The sequence below is a fragment of the Aquarana catesbeiana genome, linkage group LG02 (assembly GCF_042186555.1).
Source record: "Aquarana catesbeiana isolate 2022-GZ linkage group LG02, ASM4218655v1, whole genome shotgun sequence".
In the NCBI taxonomy this organism is placed as follows: Eukaryota; Metazoa; Chordata; class Amphibia; order Anura; family Ranidae; genus Aquarana; species Aquarana catesbeiana.
This window is the reverse complement of record NC_133325.1, coordinates 747,314,052-747,328,911: the sequence shown is the minus strand read 5'-3', so window position 1 is coordinate 747,328,911 and position 14,860 is coordinate 747,314,052. Positions and strand designations below refer to the sequence as shown.

The 14,860-nt window shown below is 45.6% G+C and overlaps 1 protein-coding gene across 1 annotated transcript in view; it reads left to right on the top strand.

Moving 5' to 3' along the window:
- The first annotated feature begins 2,133 nt into the window (after positions 1 to 2,133).
- Positions 2,134 to 14,860, top strand: part of USP16 (ubiquitin specific peptidase 16) — a 53,208-nt gene continuing 40,481 nt past the window's right edge. The window contains exons 1-2 of the mRNA XM_073617091.1: positions 2,134 to 2,365; positions 14,301 to 14,371. Of these exons, the coding sequence (XP_073473192.1) occupies positions 14,320 to 14,371 (52 nt within the window). The 5' untranslated portion in view covers positions 2,134 to 2,365; positions 14,301 to 14,319. The remainder of the gene's footprint in view (positions 2,366 to 14,300; positions 14,372 to 14,860) is intronic.

Here is a 14,860-nt window from a genome sequence, read left to right as displayed (position 1 = left end):
TTTTATAACCATATTATATATTGTTAATTGTGGATATAATATATTATGTTATGAATTATTACATTATGACAGTTCAATCATAGCTATATGTTATTTACATTATCTACAACAACATGCCTCATTCAAAGTCCCACTCCTTCCTCTTTTACCAATATTCAGGGATGGAGGCACGCTGCTGCTAAATTAAAAGTAGTGACAGGTCCCGCTTTTTCTATAAAGGAATAGTAGTAGTAAAAAAAAACTCTTGTGGGTTTAAAGCAGAGTTCCGCCTGCAAAAAAAAAAAAAAAAAAAAAATTTAGCAACTACAAATACTGTAGCTGCTGACTTTAAAATAAGGACACTTACCTGTCCAGGGCACCCGCGATGTCCTCACCTGAAGCCGACCCGTCCCTCGATTCCAGGTTTAGGAAGTGAAGCCTTGCAGCTTCACAGCCTGTTTCCCTACTGCGCATGCACGAGTCGCGCTGCGCGTTCTGACTGGTCCCTTCTGTCTTCTGGGACTAGGGTCGCCACTCTTTCTTCAAGTCAACCCCGAACACTTTAGCGGCGCACAGCAATTTTTTTCTTTATAGTATAGACTACACATATATAGTATAGTATATAGACTATAGACTAAACTATACATATATTTTGCAATTAAATAACATTTCTAATCACATGAAGTTAATCACAAGAGTCCCCCTTTACATCAGAGTCCACAGAGTTCCCCCTTTACATCTGACTAAAATCAAGTGCAGCGCTAAATACAAAGTATCCCCTGAGGGATATATAGTGCATTCAATAAACAATTACTAAATAAAGTGCAATATGCAAAATGTGTTCTTATATACAGTATATAAATAATAGCAGGTAAAAAACAAAGCAAAATCGATTGTTAGTGTTGGCTTTGGGCAGTGTGAAAGAGAGTGTAACAGACATTCTCGGCTTAGACAACTGCAGCCAGCAACCTTGCTGGGAAGCCATAGTCCAGTCTGAATAATGTGTCCGGGTTTCAAGCACTTGACACATGATTCCAAACCCGAACTGTCCAGGTGAATCCCAGACAGGTGGCAACCCTATCTGGGACCTGTGTGTCTCCCAGAAGACAGCGGGGGGGGACGGAGGAGGGGCTGCCGGACATGGTGTAGATAGCCGCAGATACTCGGCGATCTTTCACTGGAAGTGGGAGAAAATACCTGTATTAGACAGGTATCTGCTCCCCCCCCCGAAAGGTGCCAAATGTGACACCGGGGGGGGGGGGGGGACCGGATACGTGGAATTTCCATTTCTGGGCGGAACTCCACTTTAACTAATCTTTTTTATTGGTTAACTCTCCTTTAAGGGGGCGTGGCAGTGGGGGCGTGTCCTATGTCTACGTGCTTTTGCTCATTCCCATCTCAAAAAGTTGGGAGGTATGCTAGTCTTGCTGCTGGGCTCTGTGATTGGCCAGAGCCGCAATGACGTCACCCCCGCGCGTGTGCGTGGGAGCCGCCGTTCATGGTTTGGAAGGAACGGAACTTGTGGCTGCATGTAATGTAAATGTGTACACTATGTAAATGTCAGCAGAGGAAGTTTACTTCCTCTTTAAAGCGGTGTTCCCACTAAAAAAAAAAATTAAAAGTCAGCAGCTACAAATACTGCAGCTGCTGACTTTTAATAATCGGACACTTACTTGCCCCAGCGATGCGGGGGACCGAGGCACCGCTCTTCTCCCCCTCCGCTCGGCGGTGCCAGCATTTTAAATGTGGGCGCCTGGCTGTGGCTTCACTGTGGCTTTAATTTTTTTTCATGCACATTAATGATTTTTTTTTCTTTTGGGTGGAACTCCACTTTAAGTAATAAAAATAAGTTATATTAAGTATCCTGCATGTTCTAAAGAAGACCAATAACATGGAATAGAATAGACACAGCCAGATCCACAGAAAAATGGCAGCAAAACGAAGACAACATAATCTCTGTAAGTCATTGTTTAGCCAATAGGTAGCCACTGACGTCAAACGAGGGGGTTTCATTTTATCAGACTAAAGAGAGCGAATGATACAGATTATGTTGTCTTCGTTTTAAGGCCATTTTTCTGTGGACAAGGTAGTTCCTATTCTATGTTATTGGTCTTCTAGATGATGGCGGATAGTAATAGACAGTTGAGGACATTATTTTTCTGTTAGGTCGGTAAGGCTGTTTCTCTCTTTCCTTGCATGCCTGAGTGCTGGGGGAGAGCTGTGGAGCCGGTAACGTGTGGACTGGGTGGCAGGGTGCCGGGCGTAGGCGGAAAGGCCGAAGAGGGAGCAAGAGGAGCCCAATCACCGTCTATATTACAGAACACACCGAGCAGGCACCGCCAGTGTCCCGTCATTGCCATATGCTGGCTCTGGACTGACCTTTCCGGTAGGTAGTCATTTGTAACTCACTTATAGAGAGATGTGGAAATGCAATCAGTAAAATATTGGCTGTTTCTGTCAATAATTTCACTATTTGTCAATCTGCAGCTTCTATTAGAATAATTTTTGGTGATCCTGCCATGAAGGGCCTTCCTGGAAAACTCCCAGAATGTTGCTAAGGACGTTGCTAAGAAACCCCCAGGTGTTTAGATAGATGTAGACGTGCGTCAAATATCCCTTTCCTCTGAAGCCAGATCCACACTTGGATCGCGCTCCAGAGGCTCCTGACAGCTGGTGAGGAAGCGATGCCTTCTCACCGCCTGTTTAAACCTCATTTTTGGGGAGAAACGCGTTGCCCACGGTTGCTTGGCATTTGCGTCACTTCCCTATTGACTTGAATGTGTAGCGTTCGGCAGGCTTGACGATCGGCATTAGGTGTGAAGCATCAGGCCCTCGACATGTCAACACTAAGGATGAGCTCCGGCGTGTTCGCAAGCTGCATGTGTAGAGCCTGCCAGGAAGTCGGCAACGCGCTGCGCTAATCACAGGCAGTGAGACATTTCCCGATGTGCGGCTGCAGAGATCGGGAAATGTCTCACTGCCTGTGATTAGCGCAGCGCGTTGCCGACTTCCTGGCGGGCTCGGCACGTGCAGCTTGCGAACACGCCGGAGCCCATCCTTAGTCAACACCACCGTCCACTGCCTAATGCAACTTAAAACCTTCACGACCACGCGATAGACGAATGATGGCGACAGCGCAGTCACACATTGCCGGGAGGGTGTCATGACGTCCTCCCTTGATCATGCTTCTTATGCGCCCCTGTGGTGCGCATCGGCTGTGATCTGTGAGCGCTGTGTCCTTAGGACAGAGCTGATCAATAAGGGTGGGCTCAGGTGTGTTCACACAGCCCATGTGCAGAGCCCGCCAGGAAGTCGGCATGTCGCTGCGCTAATCACAGGCAGTGAGACATTTTCCCCATGTGCGGATGCAGAGATTGGGAAATGTCTCACTGCCTGTGATTAGTGCAGTGCTGACTACCTGGTGGGCTGTGCGAACAAGCCCGAGCCCATCCTTACTGATCACAGATCGGGGTAAAGAGCCAATCACAGCGGCTCTTTACCATGTGACCAACTGTGTCCAATTACAGCTGATCACAATGTAAATAGGATTTGCCGGTTATCGGCAATTCTCTCCTCACGCCGACAGCGCGTGAGGAGAGCCAATAAGTGGCAATCCACACAGGGGACATCTACCCTAATCATCAGTGCTGCCTGTCGGTGCCCACCAGTGCTGCCTGTCGGTGCCCACCAGTTCTGGCTGTCGGTGCCCACCAGTTCTGGCTGTCGGTGCCCACCAGTTCTGGCTGTCGGTGCCCACCAGTTCTGGCTGTCGGTGCCCACCAGTTCTGGCTGTCGGTGCCCACCAGTTCTGGCTGTCGGTGCCCACCAGTTCTGGCTGTCGGTGCCCACCAGTTCTGGCTGTCGGTGCCCACCAGTTCTGGCTGTCGGTGCCCACCAGTTCTGGCTGTCGGTGCCCACCAGTTCTGGCTGTCGGTGCCCACCAGTTCTGGCTGTCGGTGCCCACCAGTTCTGGCTGTCGGTGCCCACCAGTTCTGGCTGTCGGTGCCCACCAGTTCTGGCTGTCGGTGCCCACCAGTTCTGGCTGTCGGTGCCCACCAGTGCAGCCTGTCGGTGCCCACCAGTGCAGCCTGTCGGTGCCCACCAGTGCAGCCTGTCGGTGCCCACCAGTGCAGCCTGTCGGTGCCCACCAGTGCAGCCTGTCGGTGCCCACCAGTGCAGCCTGTCGGTGCCCACCAGTGCAGCCTGTCGGTGCCCACCAGTGCAGCCTGTCAGAGTCCATCAGTGAAGGAGAAAAATTACCTATTTACAAAATTTTATAACAGAAACTAAGAAAAATATATTTATTTTAATTCAAATTGTTTGGTCTTTTTTCGTTTGTGTAGCAAAAAATAAAAAACCCAGTGGCGATTAAATACCACCAAAAGAAAGCTCTATCTGTCTCCAAAAAAAAAAAAGATAAAAATGTAATTTGGGTACAGTGTTGTATGACCGCGCAATTGTCATTGAAAGTGTGACAGCGCTGAAAGCTGAAAATTGGCCTGGGCAGGAAGGGGGTGAAAGTGCCCAGTAGGCAAGTAGTTAAGGGGAGGGGCAGTTGGTGGGTGGCAAAAATCGCGGCTTAACCAAGCATTTTTGCCACCCTCCATAAGCCTAAACAAGGCCTTATTGTGCACCAACTCCATCTCAGGAGTGAGCTCTCAACCGCTGAGCTCAGAGCTACTGCATCAGGCAAGAGGGAAGGCATGTGAGTGGGTTTGAATGAAAGAGCTCACTTTCCAGTGATGTGACAGTTACACTCCTTGCCAGCTGCTGCCATCTTCTCCCCGGGTGTTGGGTTTTCGGCCTCTTGATTGGCCAGTGGAGGATGACGTCATCCCGCACACGTGTGCAGGAATCGGTCTTTCCAGCACAGCCGAAATGTGCTGGGAATGCACGCTGAGCTCAGTGTACTTTCAGTAGAAAGTTGCAGACAGGCATGTCTCTTCTGCAATAAAAAGCTGGCTGCTCGCAGTTTTCTAAGAGTTAGGTTTGTTCCACTTAGAGCGCTCATTTACACTTGTTGGGGGAGGTAAAACCCTGTGTTTCAGCTGCTCCCCCCCCCAAAGTTTGCCCCCTTTAGCTGCAGAGGCAATGCAGCCTTGATGCTTTGCTTCTTGTCCAGAACAGGAGTTATACTCTCCACTCGGCGGTGTCCACTGAGTGCGACCCATTTAAGTGAATAGGGCCACTCTGCAAGCTGTCCACATCTGCGTGCCGCAGCAGGAATTTTACCCCCTTTCCCATAGCACCTGCCAAGCCTGACCCATTCAAGTAATGGGAGCTGTTCTGCAAGTACCTTGCAACCATATGCAATGGATGTGGTTGCAGTGCGCTGATTACGGGGTTAAAGCAGGCGGTGAGGAGGCGAAGGTATGTACCGTTGTTCGAACATGTGTCAAAGTTGCAAAACTGGATTCAGGCATGAAGATTTGTTTTAGCTTCTGTCATGAATGAGGTTAAAAAAAAAACAAATCGATAATTTAGTGAGTCTATTCTCATTTTTTGTTTTTTGGCCCTGCCCCAATGCCCCAATTCTGCTTCCATTCCGGCCTAGGCAAGAATGACGTGTCCTGCGCTCTCCTGGGGGGTGAAGTTGCTCTCAGGTGTTGCTGTATAATTGAGCTGCCAACACACCGCTCTGGATTAAAACTGCAAATTACTTCTTTTTTTTTAAGTGATATTAAAGTCAAGTTTTTTATTTTAAAAATAACAAACATGTTATACTTACCTGCTCTGTGGTTTTGCACAAAGCAGCCTAGATCCTTCTCTTCTTGTGTTCCCCGCCGGCGCTCCTGGCTCCACCCCCCTGCCAAGTGCCCCCACAGCAAACAGCTTGCTATTGGGGCTCCTGAGCCCATGCTCTGCGTGTCCATTCAGAGACGGTGCTGTAGCTCAGCCATGCCCCCTTTCTCTTCTCATTGGCTCACTGTCTGTGATTGACAGGAGCAGTAGCCAATGGCTCCCACTGCTTTCTCAGCCAATGAGGAGGGAGAGTTTTTGTGCACACACTGGATCACGATGGGGCTCAGGTAAGTATTAGGGGGGCTTGGGGGGCTGCTGCACACAGAAGGTTTTTTTTTACCTTCATGCATAGAATGCATGAAGGTAAAAAACCTTGAGCCTTTACAACCACTTTAAGCTATGCAGCACTTCACAAGGCATGGTATATGTGCTAAATCATGTTGCAGTGTGTCTTTCCTTTTTTAAAGTAGAACTATAGGCAAAACTTTTTTTACATTTGGGATAGAGTAAGGGAGGGTTATAACCCCTGTCAGATTTTTTTTTTTTTGCCATCTGTGTCCCATTGCAGAGATTTCCCTTCACTTCCTGTCCCATAGCCAAACAGGAAATGAGTGGAAATCCCTGCAAATTGAGGGAATCCCTTGGGACCCCCCAGATCACCAGAACCAGTCCCCATTGGAAGATTTCCCCTCTATTATTTTTCTGCTGACAACCCAAAATCAGTAAACAGGACAAATAGAGAGGGTGCATCTCCTTAACGGGGACCCAGACAGCAATAAAAACTGTCAGGTGTTCTAACCCAGCATTCGCCGTGGACCACGAGAACATTTTTGGTGGTCCCCAGGGTTTTTCTAGCCGCAAATTAACATTGTGGTGGATGTATACGGCTCAATGTTGTCTCCAGTGGTGTTCTCAATGTGTGCGGGCAATCAGTACTGTCAGCACCCATTATTATCCGATGCCTCCTCTGTAGTTCAGGCTCCTGTGAACTCAGAGGGAGGCGCCGGGAGTAGTGCAGAGAGAGGGAGGTGAAGGAGGGGACTTCCAATGGCAGTGCTGATCACAGACTGTGGGGGGGAACACGGAGCTCGAGCACATGGCTGGATAAGAAGGTGAGATCCAATGAGGAGTCTGTGTAAGGCAGCAGTGTGATGAGGAGCTGCACGATTCTGGCTAAAATGAGAATCACGATTTTTTAGCTTAGAATATAGATCACGATTCTCGCAGCGTAATATCATCTCTCACATTAAAACAAAAAAAAATTGGGCTAACTTTACTGTTTCGTTTTTTTTTTTTTTTTATTCATTGAAGTGTTTTTTTTTTTTCAAAAAAATTGCGTTTGAAAGACCGCTGGGCAAATACAGTGTGACATAAAATATTGCAGCAATTGCCATTTTATTCCCTAGGGTCTCAGCTAAAATATATATAATGTTTGGGGGTTCCAAGTAATTTTCTAGCAAAAAATATTGATTTCAACTTAAGAAACAAGTGTCAGAAAAAGATTTAGACTTTAAGTGGTTAAACTTCCTGCATTTGCATGTTGTTAAACACTTGGCAGAGTGCCCGATTTTTTTCTTCACACAAGAAGTTTATCCCTTTGATCTAAGAAGGAAGCATTAGTTACAATGTTTCATGTTAAAAACTTGTCAGACTGCTCCGATTTTTTTCTTTTGACAGCTGAGTGAGCAGATAAGTCTCTCCACTTGTTATATGAAAGAATCAGCAAACTCTGCAATAGAGATCATCAGGGGGGTTGAATTGAGATCACGATTTTTTAACGATTAATTGTGCAGCTCTAGTGTGATGCAGAGTGTGGGGGGAAGAGGAGGCACAGAGCCCGAGCATTGTGTGTATAAGGCATGTAAAATTCACGTTAGTGGTCTGCAGGATTTAAATTGTGAGTTTAGAGGTCCATGAGGTCCAAAGGGTTGGTGAACACTGACCTAATCCATCTCCACTCTATCCAAAACTAAAAAAAAAAAAAAAAATGTTGCCTTTACTTACACTTTAACTCTACTGTACAGTGTGTTGGGGTGACATTCACAGTGAATGGCAGTGCGCATAGGGCAGGTGCTTTATGGGAATGCACAGTAACGTGCATGCTGACGCAGTGCATGGTCCCTGATGATATCTTTGCTAATCACAAATCTTAACTGTGAAGCCTAAAGCCTAGAACCCACGGGCTGAGTGCCAGGCGACATTCGACCCGTCGTGTGTATGGCAGAAAAGTATGCTGGAAAACCAGCAGCCAACCAGCTCCCGATCAGCTCTCTCAGCCAATGACAGAGAACGCTGACCGGAGTGGTCTGGCGGAGGGGCCGTCTCAATGTCAGAACACAATAGCTCAGCGGGGGAGATCACTGTACTAACATCGGATTGTTAGTACAGCGGCTCCAACCTGAGCTGACCATTTGAAAAATAACTGATAGTGTGTAGGAAGCTTTATAGGTGTTTGATGCTAAAGAAGTTTCCCGGACTTTGCTGTCTGTTATCTTGCTTCGTGTGCAACTCTTTGAACTGGCAGGCAAAGCTAATCTCTCTATAGTGTAAAAGCCGCTCCTGAATCCACCTCCGGGTGATAAGATTGTGTTTATTGTATAGGAGCGGCTGGTGCTTTCAGGTTGGTATGTGACCCAGGGAAGCTGGTCGCCTCCAATCCCTATCCCTATCCCTATGTATGTGGATGTTGCCTGTGATCCTGTATATTCAGCTGCATTTTGTAGACCAATATAACACAAATGAAAAGCATTTAGAGTCATTTAACCACTTCCCGCCCGGCCTATAGCAGAATGATGACGTCTTTCAGGATAACATTCCGGCGTGCGTCGTGGCGACTGTTGGTGCGGCATAATGAAGATATTTGCCAGCACACCACGGAACGGCGTAGAGAGCGTCCAAACGTGTAATTTATTGCATGATCACAACACAAGGAGAGTGCAACGTTCCGGAGTCCCCTTCGTTATCACATGCCTGATGAAGGGGTCCTGCGTGACTCCGAAACGTTGCACTCTCCTTGTGTTGTGATCATGCAATACATTACACGTTTGGACGCTCTCTACGCCGTTCCGTGGTGTGCTGGCAAATATCTTCATTGTGACTTGAACCAGTATCCAGCTGGTTGTTGCTGCAGCACCCATATTTGTGAGCTCATCCAGGAATGTATGCGATGGGAATATGAAGTATTAATGGTGGTGCGGCGTGTCACCGCATCTCCGATCGTGATAAGAAGCCTCCTTACCACGTGATCAGCTGTGACCAATCGCAGCTGATCAGCGCGTGAACCAGGAAGTGGCAGTAAACTGCTTTCCTCGGTTCGCGCTGACAGGGAGAGCCAGTCGGCGGCTCTCCCTGCCAGGGGGGGGGGGGGGGTCCTGTACCGATATTCAGCACATTGATTATCAGCGCAGCCCCCATGAGAGGTGCCCACCACAGCTGCCAATCAGTGCCCATCAGTAACACCTGTCAGTACCTTATCATCAGTAGTGCCCACCAGTGCCGCCTATCAGTGCCCATCAATTTTACATATTAGTGCCGCTTCATCAGAGCGCGTCAGTAAAGGAGAAAACAACATTTTATAACAAAACCGAAGAAAAACTGTTTGTTTTTTTCAAAAATTTCGGCCTTTTTTAGTTCTTTTAGCAATAAAAACCGCAGAGGTGATCAAATACCACAAAAAGAAAGATCTATTTGTGGGAAGAAAATGATAAAAATGTCATTTGTGTACAGTGTTGTATGACTGCACAATTGTCGTTCAAAGTGCGACAGCGATGAAAGCTGAAAATTGTCCTGGGCAGGAAGTGCCCGGTATTGAAGAGGTTAAAGTGGTTGTAAACCTCAGACATGAAATATGAACAAAGCACATCCCTCTATAGTGTGTATTTGTCTCAATTAAGCACACTAAGTGTCATTTCTGTCTGTTGCTTCATTCCTCTGCTATCAGCATGAATCACGTCTGACAAGTTTTTCTGACACCAAGAGAAAAAAGGGTGACCGGGGAGGAGCTCCAGCTGATTGACAGCCTCGGCTCTGTTCCTGTGAGCTGTACCCCCCAATCAGCTCTCAGAGGTCTCCTCACTGAGCTCTACAGAGTGTAACTTCAGCTCTCCGCCACTTTTTTTTCTGTATGTTCAGACAAGTTTTATAAATTCTGGACTTTAAATGGCTGTAGATAAGAGAAGACAGCAGGTAAACAGGTACAACTTATGTAGGAGGATTTGTTTAATCTCTGTGTATTACCCAAGGCCAATCACTTCACTGTGTATATGTGAGTTTTAATTTACTTTAATGTGTAAAAAAGAAAAAAAAAGCTGATTGAATAATTCTTTACAGATTCATTATCTATAGTGCAAGGATCACAGCAAGCTGTATTGTAGATCCGTACCTGCTTCTGTTCTAGGTCTTTGTAATTCATTTGCTGAAAGTGGTAAGCTCTTTGTTGTGTGACTTCATCATCAGTTCCAAGCGCTGTCATAAAGAGCAGGACTGCATCCCTCTTGACCAGTAACTTTCCAAAGATACAGCACCTTGAAAAAGTATTCATACCCCTTAAAATTTTCCAAATTTTGTCATGTTACAACCAAAAACGTACAATTTTTTTTTTCTGGGGCTTTTATGTGATAGACCAACACAAAGTGGCACATAATTGTGAAGTGTAAGGAAAATGATAAATGGTTTAACAATGTTTTTACAAATAAATATGTGAAAAGTGTGGCGTACATTTGTATTCAGCCCCTTTACTCTGATACCCCTAACTACAAATCTAGTGGAGCCCATTGCCTTCAGAAGTCACCTAATTAGTAAATAGAGTCCACCTGTGTGTAATTTAATCTCAGTATACATACAGCTGTTCTGTGAAGCCCTCGGAGTTTTTTTTTTAGAGAACCTGGCACAACTGCAAACCTACCAAGACATGGCCGTCCACCTAAACTGACAGGCCAGGCAAGGAGAGCATTAGGGCCCTTTCACACAGGCGCCTCCATGGAACAAAATCTGCTCGCTCAGCGGGGGGGATCGCTCTGCTGATCAGGCGGATGACCGGTCCGTCTCCACTCACTGTACAGAGGACACAGTCCCGCTCTTCTCTATGGGGAAATCAGGTGAAAACAGACGGACTGCCCATTTTTATCCGATCATATCCACCAGACGGATAGAAAATAGAACCACCATCTGTCTGGATTTTGCTAAAAGGATCAGATCGGACCGGGTAGTGGATGTCAGCAGACATGTCAACGCTTACATCCGCCGTCCTATAGGGGAGACTGGAGGGTCCGATCGGGTCCATCTGAAAAACTGACAGGTGGCCCTTATTGGACAGCCCATGTGAAAGGACCTTTTACCACTTCACACAAAACGATGTGCCCATATGTCTGTACTTTGACGTTAAATACTGGGGTTATGGCAGCAGCTAGCTGCCATAACTCCGATATTTTTGGGAACGCCGTGTGTTTCTCTTTAGGATAAAAGTGGTCTCCGCGGCGCATTCTCCACAAGATCACTTTTATCGGCGGCGGGAGAGGTACCCACTCCCCTCTTGCCGTGCTCCGGTCGTCTCCTCCTTTTACCGGACCCACCAGTCGTGGCGGAGACGATCGCATCCTCTCCCGTGGATGCCTGGCTGCCGACTGAGGGAAAGATGACCCCTGCTCGGCTCCATGGCATGGGAGGGCGAAATCGACGTTAAACATCCCTTCCGCCCATAGCTCTTAAAGGAGAAATTTTTCCAAGTGACTTTTTAATTCTTTTATTGCATTTTAGTGTAAATATGAGATCTGAGAACTTTTTGACCCCAGATCTCATATTTAGGTCCTGTTATGCTTTTTTTCTATTACAAGAGATGTTTACATTCCTTGTAATAGGAATAAAAGTGACCCAAAAATGTAAAAAAAAAAAAAAAAAACTGTGTCAATTTTTTTTTAAAAGTAAAATAAATAAATGAGAATTTTTTTTTTTTTTTTTAAAGCGCCTCGTCCCGACCAGCTTATGCGCAGAAGCGAACGCATACGTGAGTAGCGCCCGCATATGAAAACGGTGTTCAAACCACACATGTGAGTTATCGCCATGATCGTTACTGCGAGAGCAATAATTCTAGCCCTAGACCTCCTCTGTAACTCAAAACTGGTAACCTGTAGAAATTTTTAAACATCGCCTATGGAGATTTTTAAGGGTAAAAGTTTGTCGCCATTCCACGAGTGGGCGCAGTTTTGAAGCGTAACATGGTGGGTATCAATTTACTCGGCGTAACGTTATCTTTCACAATATAAAAAAAAAAATTGGGCTAACTTTACTGTTGTCTTATTTTTGAATTAAAAAAAAGTGTATTTTTTTCCAAAAAAAGTGCGCTTGTAAGACCGCACATACGGTGTGACAGAAAGTATTGCAACAACTATCCATTTTATTCTCTAGGGTATTAGAAAAAAATATATAATGTTTGGAGGTTCTAAGTAATTTTCTAGCAAAAAAAAATGATTTTAACTTGTAAACAAGTGTAAAAAAGAGGCCCGGTCCTTAAGTGGTTAATCAGAGAAGCAGCCACTAGGCCCATGGTAACTCTGGAGGAGCTGCAGAGATCCACAGCTCAGGTGGGAGAATCTGTCCACAGGACAACTCTGGCCTTTATGGAAGAGTGGCAAGAAGAAAGCCATTGTTGAAAGAAAGCCATAAGAACCAGTTTGCAGTTTGCAAGAAGCCATGTGGGGGACACAGCAAACATGTGGAAGAAGGTGCTCTGGTCAGATGAGACCAAAATTGAACTTTTTGGCCTAAAAGAAAAACGCTATGTGTTGCGGAAAACTAACACTGCACATCACCCTGAACACACCATCCCCACCGTGAAACATGGTGGTGGCAGCATCATGTTGTGGGGATGCTTTTCTTCAGCAGGGACGGGGAAGCTGGTCAGAGTTGATGGGAAGATGGATGGAGCCAAATACAGGGCAATCTTAGAAGAAAACCTGTTATGCCCCATACACACGATCAGAAATTCTGTCGGAAAAAACTTGGCTGGTTTTTCCGAAGGAATTCCACTCAAGCTTGCCTTGCATACACACGGTCACACAAAAGTTCTCTGAACTTTCAACCGTCAAGAACGCGGTGACGTATAACACTACAATGAGCTGAGAAAATGAAGTTCAATGCTTCTGAGCATGCGTCGAATTGTTTCTGAGCATGCGTGATTTTTTTGCGTGTCCGAATTGCATACAGACGAACGCATTTTCGGATAGGAACTTTTTCCGACCGAAAAATAGAGAACCTGCTCTCAATCTTTTGCTGGCTGGAATTCTGCCAGCAAAAGTCCGATGGAGCATACGCACAGTCAGAATTTCTGACCAAAAGCTCACATCTGACTTTCCGCTCGTGTGTACGGGGCATTAGAGTCTGCAAAGACTTGAGACTGGGGCGGAGGTTCACCTTCCAGCACGACAACGACCCTAAACATACAGCCAGAGCTACAATGGAATGGTTTAGATTAGAGCTGCACGATTAATCGTATATAAGATCGCGATTTCGATTCACCCCCCCGCGCGATCTGCAAGCTGGATTAGCTCGATTTTCCGGATCTCCCAGTCGGGGGCACGGAACCAGCGTGGAACGCAAATGGCGCTGATATCGGAACTGACGTCAGCAACTGGAACTGACGTCAGTCAGCATAGAGCATAGTGCCGGCCTGGACTGCGCAAGCGCAATCAACACGCCGCTCGTTCCCAATGCCCTGGCTGGTTATTTAATACAGCAAGGGGCGGATACTTTTCTCAAAGGGGCAGATGTATATATGGTTATAAAGACAGCAAGGGGCGGATGCTTTTCTCAAAGGGGCGGATGTATGGTTAACTATACATCCGCCCCTTTGAGAAAAGCATCCGCCCCTTGCTGTAATAAATGAATAACAAGCCCCGAGCATCGGGAGCGAGCGGTGTGTTGATTGCGCATGCGCCGTCTACAGCTGATTTTTCTCTTTTAAATTTAACCATTTTAAAGAATCGTGAGAGAATTGTGATCTGTATTCTAAGCAAAAGAATCGCGATTCTCATTTTTCTTAGTATCGTGCAGCTCTAGTTTAGATCAAAGAATATCCATGTATTAGAATGGCCCAATCAAAGTCCAGACCTAAATCCAAATGAGAATCTGTGGCAAGACTTGAAAATTGCTGTTCACAGACGCTCTTCATCCAATCTGACAGAGCTTGAGCTATTTTGCAAAGAAGAATGGGCACAAGTGGGGGGGGGGGCTGAATACAAATGTACACCACACTTTTCACATATTTATTTGTAAAAAAAATGTTGACAACCTTTTATCATTTTTCTTCCGCTTCATAATTATGTGCCACTTTGTGTTGGTCTATCACATAAAATCCCAATAAAATACATTTACGTTTTTGGTTGTAACATGACAAAATGTGGAAAATTTCAAGGGGTGTGAATACTTTTTCAAGGCACTGTATATTCCCTAGAAATAATGAGATCAGAGATGGATAGACCAGTTCCACATTATCTATTCAAATCTGTCACACACTATTCATTTTATATCCAGTAAAAATAGAATATTAATATAAACATTGTTTTTGATTTATATTGTGTTTGTAGAAAGTGCTAAATCAATACCATGGTAAAGAAGAAAGCACGAAACCTCCCAACACCCGAGCCGGTGATTACAGGTATGATTGTTAGTATGCAATCTTGTAAATTTGGCTAAAGGGTTAAAGCAGTCCCCCCCCCCCCTTTTTTTAATAAAATCTAACTTAAATTAAATTATTGTGTGAAAAACATAATCAGTAATCAGACAATTAAAAAAAAAAAATTAGAAGAATTGTTTTATGTTCCCGAAATCCATTGCTCCATCCACTACATGCTGGAAAGCCTGCACCACCATTTCAAAAATCGTAGTCATCGGTGGCCGGCTACTTCTTCCTAGTTCTCTGGGCTAACCCACCGATGATGTCTAAATGTGAAGGAAAAAATTGAATGTACTATTTCTCAGGTTCCTAATGAGATTTCAGAAAATAATGCATTGATTTATTTTCTTAGATCTCATATAGATCTACAAGAGCTCTCTGGAAGATGTAGCCTTTCCTGGAGGCAGCTGGGAGGCACTGGATACATCACCAGTGCCTCAGGAAAGGGGGAATTGCAGAAAAAGAAATGAT